The following is a 23,263-nucleotide window of genomic DNA, read 5'->3' as shown; positions in this document are numbered from 1 at the left end:
GGAAGTCTAATTTCATATGATGAGGTATGATGGACAGAATTAGTCCACCCAATCAACAAGTTCTAATGACTCTCGATAGGGTAAATTGAGAATGTAAGGATTGCAACGTTCCGATTTACTTTTATATGCTATAAGGGTGGCATATATTGTGAGAAACCGTTGATTTAGACTTGCCCACTTGTGTTCAATGGTTATGTCATGCAATCTAATTTCCACTTGTTTATTCATTTGTAGATTGTCTCTGATAACGAGTTCTATGGTTATTTCTACCCTGTTGAATGAAAACTGCCTAACAGGTCCAAATTATTTAGACTGGAAAAGATATATGATGCTAGTACTTAATGCAGAGGAACGGTCCAATATCCTAGATCAAGAGTCTCCCTCTTTACCTGACTTTAATGATCCTGAGGAGGTTCAGGCCTATAGTAAATTCCAGAAAATGGATTCTCAGGCTAAAATCTATATCCTCAGTTCTCTGGATAAGACCATTGCCAAGTCATGTGATGAGCTGCCATATACAAGGGACATAATGAAAGAGTTGCATGAGACTTTTGGTAAGCAGAATCATTCTGCTCACCATGCTCTCACTGCTACAATCCATACTACCAAAATGTCTGAAGGGGCTACAGTTCAAAATCATGTGATGAAGATGTATAATCTATTTCAGGAATTGGAAACTCTTGGGACGTTCTTTGATGCTCAATATAAGATTGACGTCATCCTTGCTTCTCTGCCTACTGCATATAGTTCTTTCATTATGAATTTTAATATGAACAAGGTGGTTGTGAGCATTTCTGAGCTTAATAATATGTTGCAAGAGGCAAAGACCACACTTAAGAAGCAAAAGGCAGTTGTGATGGCAACAGAGGTTGGAACTTCTGCTTCTAAGCCTAAGGGCAAGAAGAAGAAGAAGTCTAAAAAAAAAAAGTTAACTAAAGTCAAAAAAGAAGGAAATGATAAAAAGACTGAAAAAGGAAAGTGTTTCTACTGTAAGAAACTAGGGCATTGGAAGAGAAACTATTGTGCTTACCTGGCCAGTCTTAAGAAGAAGCCAGAAGAAGGTAATAATGAATCCCTTATTTTATTTGAATCCAATCTGTTGAAAAAGGAAAGTGTTTCTACTGTAAGAAACTAGGGCATTGGAAGAGAAACTATCGTGCTTACCTGGCCAGTCTTAAGAAGAAGCCAGAAGAAGGTAATAATGAATCCCTTATTTTATTTGAATCCAATTTGTTGGAATGTCCAACTAATGCTTGGTTGGTGGACTCTGGGTCTACTATCCATGTGTCCAATATGTTGCAGGGGTTCAACCAGACAAGAAGACTTCATAGAGATGAAGTGCGACTCAGGATGGGATCTGGAGTAGAGGTTTCTGCAGTGGCAGTTGGAACTTTTGTTTTGAGTTTGGAAATGTCTGTTTTGGTTTTGACTGACTGTTTTTATGTTCCAGATTTTAGAAGAAATGTAATTTCTATTTCAAAGTTAATCTCAGTTGATTATATTTTTCAGTTCAGTTCAAAACTGATTATCCAAAATAATGGCAAATTTGTTGCTTCTGGTTTTCTGGAAAACGGACTATATTTTCTAAATTCTATTCAAAACACAAATAAAATTTCAAATGTTGATTTGAAAAGGAAATATGCTCCAGTTAACTATACTTACTTTGGCACTTAAGATTGGGTCATATTGAAGTAGATAGGATAAATTGGTTAGTAAAAGATGGACCCTTGGATAGTCAGAAGGTGGAGTTTTTTCCAACTTGTGAATCCTGTTTACAAGGAAAAATGACCAGAAAACCCATTTCCAGTAAGGGTATGAGGGCCAATAGTTTGTTGGAGTTAATCCATACTGATGTTTGTGGTCCTTTGAATGTTCAGGCTCGATATGGGTATGAATATTTTATGACTTTTACTGATGATTATTCTTGATATGGATATACTTACCTAATGCATCGAAAGTCAGAAACTTTTGAAAAGTTCAAAGAATTTCGTGCCGAGGTTGAGAACCAATTAGGTAAACGTATTAAATTCCTTAGATCTGATCGAGGAGGAGAATATTTGTCAGATGAGTTTATGAATAATCTTAAACTTGCTGGAATTGTCTCTCAGTTAACAAACCCAGGGGCACCACAACAAAATGGTGTCTCAGAGAGACAAAACAAAACCCTATTAGATATGGTTCGGTCCATGTTAAGTTATTGTGAATTACCTTTAAGTTTCTGGGGTTTTTCCTTAGAGACAGTCATGTATATTCTAAACAGGGCTCCAAGTAAAGCTATGTCATAACACCTTATGAGTTGTGGTTTGGGCAAAAGCCTAGTCTACAACATGTAAGGGTCTGAGGTTGCATTGTACATGTATGAAAGCAGCAAGCAGATAAGTTGAAATCTCGTACAGACTAATGCTATTTCTTGGGATACCCCAAAGGTACTATAGGGTATTATTTTTATAACCCTATAGAACAAAAGGTTATTGTAAGTAAGCATGCCATTTTTCTTGAGGAGGATTTTATCGTTAAACGGTCTGATCCTGTGGTCATAGAAGAGTTGTCTAATGACCAAGTTCCATCTGTATCATTTGTACCAATAGACCCTATGATTGCAACTCCCAGTATTGTATCACAACCCCAGGAGCTAGAAGTAGAGGGAGGATTTAAAAACCCCTGCTAAATATACTCTTCTTATTGAGGAGGAAGGTAAAGTAGAAGAATTCTACATGGTGTCTGATTCTTCTGAATTGGATCCAGTTACATACACTGAAGCTCTTAGGGATGTGGATGTAGTTAAATGGTTAGAGGCTATGCGCTTTGAAATGGACTCTATGTATTCCAAGCATCTCTGGACTCTTATTGATCCACCACAAGGCATAAAGCCCATTGGATGTAAGTGGATTTTTAAGAGAAAGAGAGGTGTGGATGGAAAGTAGAACATTTTAAAGCAAGACTGGTAACAAAAGGTTATACCCAGCAAGAGGGTATTGATTATGATGAAACCTTTTCTCCAGTAGCGATGACTAAATCCATTTGGATTTTATTGTCAATAGCTGCATACTATGATTATGAAATCTGACAGATGGACGTACAACTGCATTTTTAAATTGACATCCTGATGAAGATATTTATATGGTTCAGCCAGAGGGATTTGTCTCTCAGGGAGAGGAAACCAGAGTATGTAAGCTGATGAGATCTATTTATGGTCTAAAACAAGCCTCTAGGAGTTGGAACATCCGTTTTGATCAGACTATCAAATTGTTTAGGTTTGAACAGAATATAGATGAGCCATGTGTTTATATAAAGGTGAGTGGGAGTGCAGTTTGTTTTGTAGTCCTATATGTGGATGATATATTACTCGTTGGGAATGATGTAGGTATGCTGACATCTATAAAGATGTGGTTGTCTACTAATTTCTCGATGAAAGATCTTGGTGAAGCCAGTTACATCCTTGGGATAAAACTTATGAGAGATCGCAAGAATAGGATGTTAAGTTTGTCACAGCCCAACTACATTGCTAAGGTTCTGGCTTGGTTTAACATGCAAGATTCCAAGAGAGAAAATGTACCTTTCAGACATGGAGTTACGTTATCTAAGTCTCAATGTCCTCAAACTATTGAAGATATTGAGGCTATGAACAGAATTCCTTATGCATTTGCTATAAGGAGTCTCATGTACGCAATGTTGTGTAGTAGGCTAGATATTTGTTATGTTGTAGGGATTGTGAGTCGATATCAGTCCAATCCTAGACAAGAACATTGGATAGCTGTCAAGAATATCCTCAAATATTTGAGAAGAACCAAGGACTATTTTTTAGTCTATGGTTGTGACTAGTTGTCAGTTCTGGGTTATATAGATTCAGATTCTCAAACTGACAAAGATGACAGAAAATCCACATCTGGGATGGTTTTTATATTGGGTGGTGGGGTGGTTACCTGGAAAAGTACTAAACAAAAGTCAATAGCTGATTCCACAACTGAAGCTGAGTACCTAGCAGCTTGTGAAGCAACAAAAGAGGGAGTTTGATTGAAAAAATTCTTGACTGAACTACGAGTGGTCCCTGAGCTGATGAAGCACCCCATACAGTTATATTGTGATAATAGGGGAGCTATTGCACAGGCAAAGGAACCTAGAGCTCATCAACGCAACAAGCATGTGGAACGTAAGTATCATATCATCAGAGAGATCATACAGCGTGGTGATGTAACCATAGCTAAGGTTGACACCGTAAATAATTTATCAAATCCTATGACAAAGAGTTTATCATAGAATGTATTTGAAAGGCATGTTGAAAACATGGGACTTAAATACATAGGCAGTTGGATTTGATGTCCAAGTGAGAGATTGTTGGAAATAAGTCCATAAAATCTATCAAATAAATTATTTAATTGTGATTATGATTGCATGACATTAACGGGCTGTGGTTGGTCATAGGTTTTCACCTTAAATATTTTCATGACTAGGGACAGAACTGGGCATTCTGTTCATATGGTCATCATATTGTGTGTGCTCATGAATGTTGATTCAGAGACACAAATGTGAGTGTACATATTGTGTGTACATTGATTTTTGATCACATGAGAATCTTGAATGGAATATTGTCAGTTGTTTGAGGACAAGATTCTCATTAGTAGTTTTTCGATTGGTCTCCAGACCTGAGAGGTCCTTATCCTTGCAGTCAGACATTATGGGTTTTGGTGTACCAACGGTTGATGTCCCTCGGACTATATATCGGTGCACTGGATTCATGGTGTTTATCTATGGACGAAAGAGATGCTCAACAAGGAATCCACTCCCATTTTCTGGATTTATGGTGTTTATCTATGGACGAAAGAGATGCTCAACAAGGAATCCACTCCCATTTTGGGTAAATATCAAGAGAGAGTATTTGGACATGATTGGATGAAAATCCGGATCCGGTGTTACATTTTGTAAAATGTTTATAAAGGTTTTCTAAAATATTAATATTATATTAATATTTAATTTTCAAAATGTTTTGGAACATTTTGAGATACCCAATCGGAAGTTTAGATTCTCTGCATGATATTTCGACAAACCTAGGTTGTGACAGTTATTATTTCCATGCCTAAAGGTTTGTCATGTAATATTGTTAAGTGGAGAGACCAAATCAATACTTGACTACTACAACTTTGGGAGGAATAAGAGTTATATCTACATCTGATGTAGTAATTGGTAAATGCTTTTAATTTAGAATTGTTGGCATTAACCGATCGACATCTATAGTAGATTTCCCATTGAGATCATACCTTTTCCCAATGCCAGCGGCGAAGAATTGTACGTGCAACTAACGGATTAATTACAAAGTGAGATTTAATAGTTAATTAATATTAAATCTCAATTTGATTGGTTAATGGGATTAACTAATGATTGTTTATTTATATATATTATTTTATATATTATGGAAAAGGAGATGAGGACGAAAGGTTTGAGAAACTTTTGTTTCATCTATATTTTTTTCTATATTATATATTATAATATATGTATGTGTAAAAGGATAATGAAGAGAAGCGATTAGAAACCAACTTTATAAGTCGTATAAGGGCTAAAGCCGAATTCATTAGAGAGTGTGGTGACACCTCATGCCACGTGTCGTTTTAATAGCTTTATTTAAAAAAAAAACTAAGTGCTTGATGAGGAAACATTACGGTTTGATTAACACTTGACACACTCTGTAAACAGTATGGAAGAGACAACGGCCTGGGATCGGCTTTAGTTTTGGAAAACAGAAAATGTATTCTCTTTTTCATTTTTCTCTATTTTGAGTTCCAAGGTTGAACTTAAAGTCTGTGGCAAGTGTTGTCACAGAGTGTGTGCGTACCTTTGCCGCAGTGTTGGAGAAAAGCTACAATCCGTAGGAGGTGTTGCATTTGTGACACTCAAGGAAACCATTTCTCCCCTTCCATGTGATGGTAATTTATAATGGAAATCCCTATTCCTACAAATGGATTGATCTTGATTTCTAATATGATTAGAAAATTAAGTTTTATTTCCGCTGCATATTGATACTCCATCACACCCAAGACCCACTCATCATAACTCGAATATCGTTCAATGTGTTTGGTATGGATTGCCTTGATATATGCTCTCCCGTACGAATTAGACGGTCTAAAGATGCGAGAGCAAGTGTTAGAAGATGTGTGGAGGGGTCTCATGCTGTGTCCCCAAGGTTAAAGTTGGGTTTTACACAAGACAGTACGGACGGACTCACGGACGGAAGCAACAGGGTGAGTCCGTCTAGGTCAAATAGTCAAAATGAGGGACGGATTCATGGACGGAACCTCTCCATGAATCCATTCGTGCATCTGTTCGATCCCTGAGACATTCCCAAGAGGGAACGGAACCACGGATGGAACCAGTAGGTGAATCCGTTCCTAGCTCCGCTCATGCTAGTCACCAATGTATTGGACGGATTTACGAACGGAACCACGACACTGGATCCGTTCGTGCATCAGTTGAGGTTCTTTCTGAGATTTTTATGGATTTTCTTCCCCATCTTGGAACCTAAAGGTCAAATGGCTCTAAAGGTCAGAGAGGGGAGTCATAAGCCTCCCTAGGATCACTAGAATCTAGTCCCACCTCACGGGTCTAAGGTCACACAAGGATTCAACTCCTTTGGTCCAAGTATAAGATTTAGGGTTTGGAAAACCATAGAACAGCAGCAAGGGCTGTAGATGGGCTGAGTGGAGCTAATATTAGGGGTAGATCTTCATTAATGGAACCCCATTATGGGCTAGGCTCCACCTTGAGTCCCAAATGGAACCCTAGGTTAACCCATTCCTAGTAAAACCTACTTAAACCCAAGAATGGAGGATGAGAGTGTAGTAGGATGAAAGCTTACCTAGATGAGTGGAGCCCAAACTCCAGCTTCAACCAGCCTTGAAGATCCACCTTCCACTCTTTTCTTCTATCCTTGTCCGGACAGCAAGAGGGGAGGAGGTAGGACGGCAAGATCTCTTCTCTTGCTTCCCCCTTCCTCTTTCTTCCTTCCCCTCCCTTTCCTCTTCCTTTCTTCTTCTTCTTCTTCCCTCTTCTCCTCCACGGTTTGGCTTGGATGGGGAAGAAATGAGGATCTAAAGCTAAGCCCTCTTTTTATTAGATGAAATGGGTCTTAGGGCCTGTTTGTCTAGGTCTTTTAAAGTTAGGAAATCCCTTTAATTCAAGTTGGGCCTTAGGGCCAGTTTGGCTAAGGTTCCAAGCCCCTTTAGGTCTAAGTAGTTAGGATATGTTTGGCTTAGCCTAAGGTCCGAAAATGTATTTTAGTCTAGGGCTTGTTTGGCTCACTCTAATAAAAGAGAACCATTATTTGTATTAGTTAAGTCTTGTGGGCCCACTTTCATGGCTCAACAAACCAAGAGAAGGTTAGGGTGGGGGTCTATCTTGTCCAAGAGCTTAGTCATTGTGTCCAAAACACGGGGATGTGGGTCCCACACAAGAAAACAATGAAAAGGCAAGAAACAGCATGAACGGAACTAGTCTTGTGAGTCCGTTCGTGACTCCATTGCTGCTGTAAGGGCTAAAGACACAAAGAAAGTGGCTGGGACTTCCAGGACTTCGAAGGGATATGCATACCAAAATTTTGGGTTCAAGGCTTACTTCACGGTGTGGTTCAATCGCCCATCAAGGTATGAACACAATCCTTGAGTTCGAGCTTTCCCCCTTGACTATTAAAGTCCAAGGTCACAGGTGTTGACCGTTGGCATCGTGGCAGCACCCGTTAGTAAAAGTTCAAATTGAAACGGAATATGAGGGTGTATTTTGGGTGCGGGTGTAACAAATTGTAGCTAGATTTTTAGATTATAATTGGGCTTATCTTGGATCTTAATTTTCCTCTATGCCCCACCTAAACCTTCTTCAAGGATTGCCTTCTGGAATTAGCTATCACATATTATGGATTCGCAATCCCTTACTATTCTTCTTATGGGTGACTTAAATGAAATCCTTACTCATTAAGAGAAATTTGGAGGGCGACCATTGAACTTGTCTTCTAGTTCTATTTGTGCATCCCAATATCTGATTTCTACCATTAACCTCTGTGAACTCCCATCCGAGGGACCTTTCTTCACCTGGACCAATAAACAAAAACCCCATAGGCTAATTAGGGAGCATCTTGACAAGGGTTTGGCATCTTGCTCATGGTGGAATTTTTGTTTGAATGTGTATATTTCTGTTCTACCTAACATTGGTTCTGACCATAACCCCCTTATCTTCTTTACTGATCAAATTTCCATTTCTTTTAAAAAGTTTTTCATTTCCAAGCAGCTTGGTTTTCTCACAATAATTTTTTTGAATTCTTTTATTAATAAACGATCTCACTTATATGCTTCTAACTTGGTTTCTAAAAAAAATGGAATAAGGAGATTTTTGGCAATATTCATGGTTTAAAAGATCTTTTACTCTCTCAGCTTCAAACTACGCTCTTGATTGACCCTTCTATTGAGAATTTGGACCTTATTTCATCTTTGGAGTCACAGATTGATAATTTACTTCTGGCCGAGGACATATTTTGGAAACAGAAATCCAGGGATAATTTTGTGTTGCTTGGTGATCGGAATACTAGGTATTGCCATGCTCTAACAAGAAGTAGACATTGTTCTAAGCGGATTCTTTCCATTCACTCTTCAGAGGGTGGTGTGGTTTCCTCTTCCCCTAAGATTGCCTTGGTTTTTGCGGATTTTTTTTCTCAATTTTTTGCTACCTCTAATCTGTTAGAACCTAACTATATTGCTGATTTCTTCCACCCTTCAATCTCATTGGAGGACAATAAGGCATTAACTTGCATTCCCTTTATTGACAAGATCAAAGAGGTGGTCTTTGATAATGGACCCCTTTAAGACTCCGGGTCCAGAGGGGTTTCAAGCAATGTTCTACCAAAAATGTTGGGATGTGATCTCACCTGACCTCTTCAACCTTGTGATTGATTTTTTCTCCAATGGTACCCTTCCCCCCTGCCTAAATCATACTTTAGTCACTCTTATCCCTAAACAATCTGTAGCCAATCGAGTTGAGCAATTTCGACCAATCACTCTTTGCAACGTAGCCGATAAATTTTTTTTCAAAAATTTTAGCTAATAGGCTACGTCCGTTTCTACAAAATATTATTTCTCCCCTTCAAGGTGCTTTCATTCGTGGACCTCAGATTTTAGATAATATCATCTTGGCTCACAAAATTTTCTATCACATTAAGCACAAAAAAAGAGAATTCAGGACTCATTGCGCTGAAAATTGATATGTCCAAGGCCTATGATCACACTGAATGGTGCTTTATTCGTGCTATATATCATGAATCTACTAGGCTTCAGTTTCCATTGGTGTGATTTGGTTTTGAATTGCATTTCTTCGTATTCTTATTCAATTAAGCTCAATGGTTCGGCCTTTTCACATTTCTCTACCTCAAGAGGTATTCGTCAAGATGACCCCCTCTCTATCTATCTCTTCCTTTTTGGAATGGAAGCCTTATATCACGTATGCTAGGGGTAGCTCAGGATGGTGGCTTCTTCAAAGGAATAAAACTCTTCCATTATGCACCCTCCATTTCCCATCTATTTTTTGCATATGATTACTTTATTTTTTGTAAAGCCAGTGCCAATGAGATCCTCTTGATCAAATCTATTCTTTAACTGTTCGAAGATATGTCAGGTCAGGTTGTCAATTTTGACAAGAGCTTCATTCATTGTAGTGCTAATTGCACAGACTAGTAGACGTATTCTTTCCAATCTTCTTGGATTCCAAAAACTTCCGCGTGAGGCAAAGTTCTTGGGTACAAAATTATCTTTTTCCCGTTCTAGTACTACTTCCTACAAGGATATTGTTAATAGAATAGAACAAAAACTTGTCGGATGAAAAATAAATCTCTTATCACAAGCTAGGCGCACGATCCTCATCAAATCAGTTCTTTCCTCTTCACCTACTTACCATATAACAATTTTCAAATTCCCTCAATCAATCTGCCAAGACTTAGATTCTCTCCAAAGGAACTTTTGGTGGGGATATTCTAGAGAAGAGAAAGATCCACACTATTTGTTGGGACAAAATTTGCCAACACAAGTCTAGAGGTGGATTGGGGGATCTGTACCAGCAGTATTCATAATCTGGCTTTGCTTCTAAATTTATGTTGGCATAACACAATCCTGAGGAATTGTGGGTTCAAACTCTAAAAGCAAAATATTATCGGAATGAAACTTGAAGCCCCTTTACCTAGGAACTGTTCAAGATTTTGGAGAAATATCTTGAATTTACGCCCCCTATGTAAATAGATTATATGTTGGCACATAGGAAGTGGAAACAAGGTTAAAATTTGGATGGGTCCCTAGATCCCTCATCTTCCTTCATTTTCTACTCCTCCCTCCTTGGCATCTAATTGTTCTTTTTACCTTTGTCTCTGAATTGAGAGACACCTATAGAAATTGGAACCTTCCACTCATCTCCTCTCTTTTCCCACCTGAAGTTGTGTCTTACATTCTCAAAGTAAAGCTCTCACTAGCCCTCACCATTGATTCTCTATTCTACCCTTTTTCTAAAACTGAAAAATTTTCAACCAAAACAGTTGCCATCTATTTTGGAAAAAGAAGATGATATCCCCCTCTTTATGCCCCATCCCCATCCTTCATAGTGAAGATTCATCTTAGATTTAAGTTATTTCTATGAAAATGCTGTCATAATGGTCTCTAGACCAAAAGCTACCTTTCTAGATTTTTCTCAATTGACACTAAGTGTGTGATGTATAATGAAGTGAAGGAATCTTTTTGGTACTTGTTTTTTGAATGTTTCTTTTCGCGCATTGTTTGGTTTGGATGTAGTGTGGGACTCAAGATCTCGGGTTTAACTATCCCCTCATGGTCCTCTTTTCTTTTTTATTTTATTTCATCTTCCACTAAATCTGATGCAATACACTTCTTTTATACTATATATGGTCAGAACGGAATCGAGTTGTCCATGACTAGGATAAACCCAACCCACATCGAGTTCTCTCTAATATTAAGACTTGAGAGTACCTTAATTCCATCTTCTTTACCATCCTCCCCCCCCCCCCCTCTTGAGTCCCACTTTGGAATTATTTATCACCAACTCCCAGCTCTCTTCAGCCTCATGTCTTCTCCCTCCACATGATCTGAAACCACCAAAAGGATGCACTCTACTTCTAACTGATGGAAGTTTCAAACATGATACTAAGGAAAGCGACTGAGCCACCATACTCTATCTAAATTCAGATACATTTGTGTTTTCATTTGATTATGGAATTGTAGATTCTACAGATGAAGCATAAGGAAAGACAATCAAAAAGGTATCAAATCAAGACAAGACAAAGGCGTCAAGCACTTAGTTGTCTGGACAGACTCGGCGAACTTGGTATTTTGGTTTCAAAAAGAACATTTTCATTGCTGGCCTTGAAAACTTTTTCACCTGCTACATGACATTCTCTTTTTTTGTGTTTTTTGATATCCTAATTACTAAGGGGCGCAACTCTAAGGCTGTAAATGTGGTAGATGACTCCATCTCAGACTTTTGTTCTCTTTGTTAATATTAATGCATTTTCTTCTTACCAAAAAAATAAAAAAAAACTTTGAAAAGTGGGATTCTTCCATCGTATGCTCTCCTCTTGGCTTTTCTTGCCACTTTCATTAAGTTGAAATTATCATCAAACATTTGTTGGGCACCTCATTATCTAGCAGGTAAAGCACCGAACCAACGTAGCATTTCTGGACCTGAACTCAAAAGGATCCAGAAACATAGAATATAATAGGATCTACAATACATGGAACAACCTCTATCCCCACCCTTTGACATCCCAAAAGCCTGGGCCCAACCAGCAGTAGTGGAGGGATGAACCAGAATTCATTTGAGTAGTCATTGTTTGGCTCACCCAAAAGATTAAAACTGGGCAACTCAGAGGCTAAGATTGAAAACGTTCTACAAAATGAGCACCAACCTTTTACAGTGAAATGGCTTATGGAGCCCTGAAGTCCATATTAAACACAGTACAATGCGGTCAGTGGCAAAATGCAATTTCTACTCCCATCCTTCCACAACAGGATTAAGGAATTTGGTTGGAAGGATAATTTTGGCTAATGCCAAATCAAGAGTCATGAAAGGCTAGGATGAGAAAGTAAAATCAAAATAACAATCCTATCTGACAGTGACAGTTCTACAAAATGTACTTTTGGTCCTTGAGGTTTTAACTTGCGATTTTGTGATTTGCACTGCATATGGAAATGTGGGGTTCAAACTGATGGCTACTGCAAGGATGCCCAGTATGGATTCTCTAGGAGATGGAGCAACAAAGGGAAAGCTGATCCTCATCTTGATCACGTTTTTTCGAAGACTTGAGAAGTTCAATATGGAAGGGGGGCATAACATGGAAACTACTGTAAAAGAAATTAGGGCAAATGTTCTGCGCCAGGCTGCGCCTAGACACATGGGGGTGAGCAAAATGACTAACCTGTCCTCCTGAATACCCAGCCCATGTGTCTGCGTACAGTCTGCACTGCGGCACAGAGATCATCAGCTCAAGAAATTAATAGTTCCAAGTAAATGTCCTTCATCAGGTAGAAGTAGACTCTCATTAGTATAAAAATTAGGTATATTTTCAAGTACTGTAATTACACCCATCTGGTCATTAGGGTTCATGGATGCTTGCACAAGAAACTGCATACCAAGAAGTAAACTTTGGCTTACAATATGACCATAAGGCCAACATGGAGTTCATTATCTGGAAGGCCACTTGCCATCTGAATGCTTACAGGAGACCACAAAGACAGCAGCAACTAGAACACTGCAGATCCATTTCAATCATATCCAATAAGCAGCCAGGATAGTATTTTCACAAGAATAGCTTTTATGGTTGAGGAAAAAATTAGGCGAAAGGTTTGCCAGAAGGCGGTGCAATGCAAAATAAAATCTTTTTGGACTGGAGCCATAGACCACGTAAATAGAATAATTACTTGCCTCTTGTATACAAAGTGCCCAAAATGCCCCAGACTCGGTGATTGTATCTCCAAAATGCCCCCTCCCCCAATTGTGGTCTGCTCGACCAGCAATGCCTCGCCCAAAAGTTAATTATTACATATCTTTGAACTACCACATATCAAGTTGCATATGTACAAACAAACTTGAGAACTCGTCAAAAGATAATTGGATGGTTGCAACATGGGCCTTGACTGAGTTCTGCAGGCTAAATGAAGAAACACTAATCTAGGTCCTGACTTTCCCCAGGTATACAGAATACAAATTACTGTACAAAAACTAATTTACAGGGGCTACACCTGAATATAATGCAAAATCAGGTTCACATATAGAAGTGAGTAATGGTATAGGCAGGGGAAATATGAACGCAGCTGCATTAAAAGGCAGGGCGGTTGATCAAATGTCATTAACATGGTGGCTGACCATTTCCAAGCAAATCCTTGAAACACTTCCATTCTTCATCCAAGTTCCTAGTTCTTGAAGACGAACCTGTAAGAATTCAGGTAAAGATAGGACTGGGTCAAATAGATAGTTGAACTTGCCTATAAGATAATGATAATTTAACTTAAAATTCAATCAATCAGGTGGAACTTGAACTAGTGAAGATAGAAGGAAGAAAAGATTGAAAAAGAAAGTACGAAGGGAATAAATCATATCAATAATGAAATGAAATAAAACAAGTAACATAGAAGTATAACAAAAGCATCACAAAAAACAAAAGATCAACATGCTCCAGTAGGCTAATGCATGGAACTAGAATTTGGAAAACCGAAAGTTGAACAGTTTGGTCCCTAGGAAGGGTTTGTGGCCTATCATCTATGTTACAGGCAACTTGAAAGCCTTAATGATGCAGATCACATACCTCAGAAGAATTTTTGGATTTGGGTTTGGTTCATTTTTTTGGGGATCAAGTTGAACCTCCAGTTCAATAAGTTAGGCCCAAGTCCCCAATGGGTTATATAGGTCATGAGCTAAGTAATTTTGAGTTTTCTATTGTAACGGGCCCATTCTATAAACCCAAATACTAGGGATTTAAGGCCTACACGAGAATAAGCACTTTCTATTTTCGTATGTTTTAATTCCATGTAATGAGTTACTTGGTAAAGATAGATATTAAGTAGAACAGTAGAAGTTTCTAATTTGTTGCTTTCTATTTTGCATGTAATAGCAATGGATCCTCTAGAAGGATTCCATCCTAGTTTCTATTTTATTTGCTTTCTATTTTTCTTATAATAACTAAGGATTCCCTTCCAGTGTTTGCTTGGCAGCCAAGTAGCAAGGAAAGTTTCTATTCTTGTAATCAGTTCATTGGTTTTAATAAAGAAATAGCAAAGGACACACTAGCCCACAGATTTGATGTTCTGAAACACTAGCTCTATGTGAGTGTGTGTACTGTGGTGAATCAGTCAAAGCCCTTGTGGTGAAGCAACTGGCAATCCAGGGTAGTGAATCCTAGGTTTGAGACTGTTGGTGAAGCCTTCCCACAGGCCATAGGTGGTGAAGCCTATTGGTCATACCCCCTTCTATCTTCTCATCTTTTCTCATTTTTCCATTAATGTTTCTGCAGGATTATAGTATAGAAAACTCCCTATGGTTTCTGTTCACCTCAGTTTTTCTTCTTTTGTTTTGATTCTCTCTTGATGGTCACACAATACCTAGGGTTGAATTAGTTTCTTTCTTTGTTTTTTCCCCCCACCCCCTACTGTTCTAATCCTCGGTTGTCACTGTCAAATACTAATTTGCAGGTCTTACTTCATCATTTTATTATGTTTCTAATTTCTGGCTGCAGGGAATCATTTTGTTATTCTAGTCAATCCAGCTTTGGATTGGCCCCTTTTTTTGATATTATATTCTTCTCTACTGGTATTCTATATGACCTTAATTTGAGGATCATCAGACCAACAAATTTGGAGCTAAGCCTTTTTTATTTAATTAATAAATTCTGGTACTCGAAGTTTCTATTTTCTGCCATGCTTCGTTACAGCAGATCCAAACATTTGATCAGCGTGATATTTGACTCTAATTTCACCTTCATCTGACCATTAGATTCTGAAATATTAATATTGTCTCACTGTAATTCTGTCCTGTGCGGTTTGTTCTACGAAGAACCTCAGAAAAGATTTGGCATATGTAAGAAGTTTGGGCATTCCGCAGACGTTTGTTGAATTAACCCTAATGCTGATGCAACAGAGCCTTCAGTTCCAGGTGCAGTGTCTGTAGATGAGGATCGGTCTACGGTTCCGGTGCATGGTGTGAATATTGCTAATCAGAAGTGGGGTCCTGCTGTTGCAGACCAGAATAGGGTCACTGCTGTTATTGCGGACCAGACTAGGGTTTCTGCTGTTGTGGACCAGAATAGGGTTCCTGCATGACCGATCACAAGGGGGATCTCCTCATGAAAGTTCAAGGTGCACAGGTATTGGATCATAGTAGGGTTTCTGTTGATATTCTTGGCCACTTGAGGAATGATTCTTTGCAGGCAGTTCATGTTGCTTATTGCACTAGGGCTCGGTTGTTATCTTCGTGGTGCAAGAAACGGAGTTTTTCATGTTGGTCATGGTGCGGGGGGAGGGTTATCTCCTTCGATTCATGATGAGGGTGGAGTGAATCATGCTGTTCATGATGCAATTGATGCTGATGGTCATGTTTCTACTACTACTGTATCTGAGTTCAATGCATCCGAGACCAATGCAGCAGGTTTGTATGTTTCTTCACCCATGGTTGATCCAGAGGGTGATGTGAGTGTCCCTGTTGGGGTAACAGTGGAGCTGATAGTCCTACGGTGTTGAATTCACGCAGGAGTTTAGAGCAGGTAAATGTGATCTCGTGCAAGAGTTTCATGTAGGGATCGGATAGGACAGGAGTTGTTCAGTTCCAGGAGACGGCAGAGGTGGATCAAATGGCAATGAATATTTCGGCAGATTTCACTACTGTTCAGAATAGAAGAACAAGGAGATCACAAAATAATAATAGCGATGAGGTGCTGCGGAGGTCGGCAGGTAATTAAAATGGTTGTAATGAAAGTTCTATTCTGGAACATTCGTGGTATTAATAATAGCAAAGCAAAAGCTGCTTTGGAAAAGGTGATTGCTGATAATAACCCAGGGGTTGTTTGTATTGCGGAGCCATTTATTCACCCAAGTAAGTTTCTGAGAGTTTTCTTCAGAAATTGGAGTTTCAGTGTGGATTTTTATCATAATGTTCGGGAAAATAAAAAACCAAAAACTAAGCAATAAGTATGGTTTTTTTGGTCTGAACCTAGCTTATTAACATTATCAAGAATACCTTTCAGAGTGCCGGCAGAGGAAGTCAAAGACTTACTTGATGCTCTTAACGGCTAAGCGCTTTCACACCGCTTTGCAAGCTCGGTTCCACTCAATGCCCTGAAAGGGAGCGAACGATCATTCGAGTCGAGACAACCATTCGGGTTGTCCGGAGCGGGAACACGGGAAACACAACTCTGCAAGCCAGGAGAGAAGAAGATGTACATGAAAGCAAGTGGACAGGGAGCCAAGCAATCTTATGGATTGTGGAAAAACTCAATTCAGAATTTCTCTGTGATATGCTATTCAGATCAGCAGATAACTATTTGTGGACTTTAATAGGAAAACATGCTTTGGATTGGCAATCCATGCTAGCTGTCTTTGTGCAAAGCGTAGTGATCAGTGGATGGATCTTGGGGCCCTCTATCTCGACTAGTCCTTGGTTGGTGGTTGGAGACTTTAATGCCACTTTGTACTCTCATGAAAAGAGAGGTCCAGGATCTTTTAATATTGGCTCGGCTAGTGAGTTTTCTGTGATTGTGGACAGTTGTTCTGTCCTCCGGTTGAATTCCTGGGAATGCAAGTTCACCTTGAATAACCACAGAAAGGTGAGTACCATTTCTGCAGTTTTGGATAGATATTTTTGTGATGATGCTTGGTTTGGTTTTTGCAAAAAGTTCCCAAAGAGTTCTGCCTAGATCGGTGTTAGATCATACTCCTATTCCGAAAGCTAGGAATATCCCATTTCAATTGCAACGATTTTGGTTAGAGCATGAGCTCTTTAATGATATTGTCCTGCAGTCGTGGTTTGTCCCTCTGCGGGGTTTACCAACGTATGTTGTGGCTGAGAAGTTAAAAAGGCTGAAGGGTAATTTGCATACCTGGTCTCATGATGCTTTATCAGATACTGACTTGGAGGTTAGGAAAACCAAGGCTAATTTGGAGGATGCGCAAGAAGTGATTGAGACAGTGCGATTCTCTGAGTTTCTTTTTGATCAGGAAGTGGCTGGCAGGAATGCTTACCAAAAAGCTATTGTCATGCAGGAAAAGCTTTGGGTAGAGAAATCTCGGATCTGTTGGTTGAAGTGTGGGGATCGGAATTCAAAGTACTTTCATATGTTTGAGAAAGTACGGCGTCAAAAGAGCTGCATTCAGGTACTTAAAAAGGAAGATGATACCTGTAGCAGGGAAGAGCCCTAAAATACCAGAACTGAGAGAGACGTGAAGTGAGGAGAGGGAGAAAAGAGAGGACAAGGTAGTGAATTCCCAATAACAGTTGGATTACACCAAGGTTCAGCTCTAAGCCTGTATTTGTTTACACTAATATGGATGAGTTGACTAGAGACATTCAAAATCTCGGTGAGATCTCGCTTTTATCTCAGTTTCGTGGCCTACAGAAACAAGATGCATGGTGATATATAAAATATACCATATCTTGACCGAAATCTCACTATCTCCGCAAGATTTTGGTGCTTGTTTCGATTTCGGTTCATCTTCATCAAACCAGGCCCAGTACTATTGTTATAAATAACAAATTCAGCCCAGAACTCGCCTAACTTGACATATCTCTGTTAGACTTATTATAATAGGTGTACAAGGGTAGTTCTGTCATTGCCTTATTATTAGACATGGCTAAGTTGTATTTTTTGTTATTTCTTTATTTATGTACCTCCCTAGGGAGGTCCATGTAATTCTTAGAAGTGCTTAATGAAGTAAATATGTGTGTTGAGGATTACTCAATACACAATCGATTCTCCCATTCTCTTCTCTTCTCTCCTTCCTCTTCTTCTTGCTGTAAATCTCTTCTCTCTTACTAGATTCGATCTATCTTTAGGTTCCATCTTCGTATCAGAGCTAAGTAATCTGGTTTGAGAGTCGACTAAGCTTGGCTGTCTATTCCTTCACCTCTCTTTGGAACCCTAAGAGAACAAAGGGTTCCATTAGAGGCTGTACTATGTGAAGTATACACATACTACAGTCTTTGGAGGTTTATTCTTCATACCAACACACCACGGATGGAGTGTAGTAGCTGTTGATGAAGATTGAAGCCCTGGCAGCCACCCAGATTTTTTTCCGCCAGCTGAAGAGTGTTTTTCCTGTTTCTCCCTCATCTTCCCATCTTTTGGGAAGGGATTTGCTGCTTGTGGATCGCCTAGGGGTACCCTTTTAAACCCCTCATCACTCGGTTGAAGAGAGGAGCAGTTTGAGGAGGTAACTCCAAACTGTGATGCTCTCAAGGTACCGCCAGCTCTGTTTTCTGCCTCTGGTTTGAACTTTTTTTGAAGCTAAAATGTATTGGATGTGTGTTGGTTGATAAGAATGGAGTTTTTTTGTTCCTTTTACACTAATTGGTTGCTATGGACTGAAGGCTATTGGGTGTTAGAGCAGTTTGGTTGATGTTATACAAGCTTTTACTCCCTGTACACTTGCTGTTTTTTGGTATTGGCTCTATGTCTGGTTGATTTGGTTGTTTGGAGCTACTTGTTTGCTGGTTTGCCTCTTTTGTTTGGGTTGAGGGTACTCCCCACTTGAGCAGCACACTATATTGATTGTTGAAGTGTCTGCCCATTATGTCTACTGTGTCTGGACAAGATTCTGAGGTCAATGGACCAACCACAGCTGGCAACCTGAGTAGTGGTTTCCCAACCATGGCTTCCTTTGATAACCCCAACACCCAAATCTCTGTTGTGAAATTGGACAATACCAACTACTTGGATTGGTCCCGTTCTGTGAAGTTGTCCCTACATAGTAGGGGAAAGTTGGGATATATTACTAGGTCTATCAAGGCTTCTGCTACAACTGATCCAGGCTATCTCAAGTAGGAGACTGAGAACTCTACTGTTATGACTTGGCTGATTTTCTCCATGAAACCTAAGATAGGTAGGAGGTTTATGAGTAAGGAGTCTGCGAAGGATATCTGGGACAGTGTCTCCAAGGTTTTTGATAGAACTGGTGATGCAACAAAAGTGTATTAAATCCTCCAAAAAATCATCCATATGAAACAGGGTGATAGGAGTATATCTGACTACTACAACACTGTAATCAACTTGTGGGAGGAATATGATCACTATAACAACCTCCAGCTGTCCAATTCTGATGATGAGGCAAAGGTCTACAGGAGCTACAAAAAGGAAAGGATACTTATTTTGCATGGCGGTCTTAACCCAGAATATGAGCCTCTTCGCTTGCAAATCTTAGAGAGATCTCCCTTTCCATTTCTGGATGAAGTGTGCAGCTACTAGCAAAGTGAGGAAACCAGGAGAACAACTATGGATATTGCACTATCAACAGAAGATCTGCTCTTGTTTGTAGTTCCCACGGAGACTGGAAAAGTGGGGGGAAAGGCCAAGGACCAACTCTTGGAGATCACTATGAGAGATTTAAACGTGATCACAGTAGAAAGCTTGGACACACCAAGGACAGATGTTGGGATCTTCACGGACAGCTCCCTGGTATGCGTGGTGGTTCATCTAGTGCCCGTGGAGGCAAGCGAGGGGGAGCTAGGGCTCACTTTGTGACTTCTGAATCTGAAACATCTGGACCCCAGCTTGCCCCTGATTCTCTTTCACAGGATGATATTGCAACCTTCCACTGGTTGGTGTCTCACCTTGGATGGTCAGCTACTGGTCCTACCTCTGGAGGGTCAGCTATTCAACCTCTGCTCTGCAGGTCTTGTCTGCTCCTACTGCAGCTACCTAGATTATTGACTCTGGAGCCTCTGATCACATGACTGGTATGTCACAGTATTATGATTCCTACTCCATTTGCTATGGCCGGGACAAGGTAAGGGTTGCTGATGGTTCCCTTTCTTTTGTCTCTGGTAAGGGTAACATGAGAGTTACCCCTTCTATTTCCCTCGAGTCTGTTCTTCATGTTCCTGATTTTGCTACTTACCTATTATCTGTGAGTCACCTAACCAAATCCTTAAATCGTTGTGTCACTTTCTTCCCTTCTTATTGTCTTTTTCAGGATTTGGAGACAAAGAGGGTTATTGGCAATGGGATTGAAAAAGGAGAACTCTACCATCTTGAACCACGGTTACTTGATCAATATACTGCTGCAGCTTATGTTTGTGGTCGGAGTGACCGTAGTACTTTGGAGTCTGTAATGATTTGGCATCAACGTTTGGGTCACCCCTCTTTTGTTGTTATGAGGAGACAGTTACCCCACTTGTTTACTTCTTTTCCTTCTTCTTACATTTTTCAGTGTGAATCTTGTATTTTTGCTAAACATTGTCGCACATCTTATCCTTCTCGTGGTAATAGATCTATTGCAACTTTTTTCTCTTGTTTATACTGATGTTTGGGGGTCTTCTCCTATTACTTCTTTGTCTGGATTTCGTTACTTTGTTTCATTTGTAGACGACTATTCTAGATCTACTTGGACTGTTTTGTTGAAACAAAAGAGTGATGTTTGTGATGCTTTCAAGGATTTTTATTACCTTATCAGTACTCAGTTTGGTACTCGAATCCAAATTGTTAGGTCTGATAAGAGGGGTGAGTACATGTATGGGGGTCTCCAACAGTTCTTTACTGATAATGACATCATCCATCAACTGGCCTGTGTTGACACCCCTCAACAAAATGGGGTGGCTGAGAGAAAAAACCGCCACTTGTTGGAAATCACCAGAGGTCTTCTCTTTGGTATGCATGTGCCTAAGACTTTCTAGTCTGATGCACTTCTTACCGCTGCCTTTCTTATTAACCGGATGCCAACTCTACTCCTTGGCTCCAAATTTCCCCTGGCTCTTCTTTCTCCTCAATACTCAATCTTCTCCTTGCCTCCAAAAATCTTTGGTTGTGTTTGTTATGTTCATGTCAACAAATCAGCCTGCACCAAGCTTGATCCCAAAGCTCTCAAGTGCATCTTCTTGGGCTACTTTGATTCAACCAAAGGGTATAAGTGCTACCATCCTCCTTCACGAAGGCGACTTCTCTCCAAAGATGTCACCTTCTTTGAGTCAATTCCTTATTTTTCTTCTCCTCAGCATCCTCTTTAGGGGGAGAGTACTAGAAGTGAACAAGATGCTGATGTCATTCCTTTTCTATCTCCCTTGCCTACCTTCACTTCCCCATTCCTATTTGATATTGGGAAATACAAAGAAGTGGATGTTGTTGATGCTGATGGTATTGTTGATGCTGATGCTGATGCTGATGCTAGTAGTGGTGGTGATGCTCGCAGTGGTGGAGATGCTAGCAGAAAAAAAGAATACAAGGGAATAAGATTCAAAGATTTTGTATTCAGAAGAGGTGAATGCTTGTTGAAGGGAAAAGGAAAGCAACCCTGCCAAAACCCCTCTTTGGATTCACATCCTCAGTCTCATCCTCCTCAGTCAGGTAATACTTCTTCTGAATTAGATCATTACTATTAGAAAGGGGAAGAGAGCCTGTACTAACCCCATAGCCCAGTTTGTTTCCTATGACTCTATTTGTCCTACAGGTATTGTCTTTTCCAATGCCCTTGGGTCTTCTTCCATTCCCAAAAATGTCACACAGACCTTATCCGATCCAAAATGGATGCAAGCAATGTCTGAGGAAATGGTGGCTCTAGAAAAGAACAATACTTGGACAATAGTTGATCTTTCTGGGGGGAAAACTCCAGTTGGATGCAGATGGGTTTATACCATCAAGTATAGATCCGAAGGTACAGTGGAAAAATACAAAGCTAGGCTGGTTGCAAAAGGGTATAGTCAAGTGTATGGCATGGACTTCCAGGAGACTTTTGCCCCTGTAGCTAAGCATAACTCAATCAGTGTTCTTCTTACAGTGGCAACCAATAAAGATTGGCCAATGTACCGATTAGATGTGAAGAATGCATTTCTTCATGGAGATCTAGCAGGAGTGTACATGCAGCCTCCACTTGGTTTTAAGTGTCCCTCAGTTGAAGGGAAAGTATGTCTCTTGAAGAAAGCTCTCATGGCCTCAAGCAGTCTCCTAAGGTCTGGTTTGAGAGATTTAGACAAGCCATCCTGAAGAATGGGTATTATCAGAGTCAAGCTGACCACACCTTGTTTATCGGGAGAGGTAATGGTACAGTTACAATTCTCATTGTCTATGTTGACGATATTGTGGTAATTGGGAATGATGTTGCTGAGATAAACAGATTAAAGCCTTATCTGGCTAAACAGTTTGACATCAAAGACCTTGGACTCTTGAAATACTTGTTGGGTATTGAAGTATCTAGATCAAAGAGAGGAATCAACATCTACCAAAGGAAATTTGTCTTGGATCTTTTGAAAGAGATAGGCATGATGGGATGCAAACCAACAACTTCCCCCATTGATCCGAATCATAAGCTTGGTGATGAATGTGGTTCTTCTCTTAAAGATGTAAGCAAGTACCAAAGATTTTAGTTGGGAAACTAATCTATCTCTCCTTGACTCGACCAGACATCTCTTATGCAGTTGGAGTCGTGAGTCAGTTCATGCATGCTCCCAGGAGTGGACATCTGGATGCGGGTATCGCATCATTAGATACTTGAAATCATGTCCAGGAAAAGGTCTTCTATTTGCGGCATGACCATTTGCGATTGAAGGCTACATCGATTGGGACTACTGGTACTTTGTGGTAATCTAGTTACGGAGGAGCGCCTGGTTAGCTAGATCTATAGGGATCTACTTGCTCTGAAGATGACTATATGGATAAAATCTTCTTGAGTGGTAATTGAAGGGCATAGATTTTGACCGTTCTATCGTTCAACATGATCGAACCAAACATATTGAGGTTGATCGACACTTCATTAAAGAGCAGCTGGATTCTAGGTGCATTTGTACTCCCTTTATGAAGCCAGGTGATCAAGTAGCAGATATCTTTACCAAGGGTCTCATTCCAATGCTATTCAGTACCTTATTATGCAAGATGGGAATGTATGACATTTATTCTCCAGCTTGAGGGGGAGTGTTAAGAGTTATTATAATAGGTGTATAAGGGTAGTTCTATCATTGTCTTATTATTAGACATGGCTAAGTTGTATTTTTTGTTATTTCTTCTTTATTTCTATTTACCTCCCTAGGGAGGTCCATATAATTCTTA

The 23,263-nt window shown here is 39.7% G+C and overlaps 1 protein-coding gene across 1 annotated transcript in view; it reads right to left on the bottom strand.

The window, feature by feature from the left end:
- Positions 1-13,342: 13,342 nt before the first annotated feature.
- The window catches only part of LOC122658369, a 100,979-nt gene continuing 91,058 nt past the window's right edge, over positions 13,343-23,263 (bottom strand). Inside the window, exon 23 of the mRNA XM_043853295.1 lies at positions 13,343-13,458. Coding sequence (XP_043709230.1) covers positions 13,376-13,458 — 83 coding nt within the window. The 3' untranslated portion in view covers positions 13,343-13,375. The remainder of the gene's footprint in view (positions 13,459-23,263) is intronic.

Source organism: Telopea speciosissima, chromosome 4 (assembly GCF_018873765.1).
Source record: "Telopea speciosissima isolate NSW1024214 ecotype Mountain lineage chromosome 4, Tspe_v1, whole genome shotgun sequence".
Classification (NCBI taxonomy): domain Eukaryota; kingdom Viridiplantae; phylum Streptophyta; class Magnoliopsida; order Proteales; family Proteaceae; genus Telopea; species Telopea speciosissima.
Note: the sequence above shows the minus strand (reverse complement) of the source record. Positions and strands in the feature narration are given on the sequence as shown.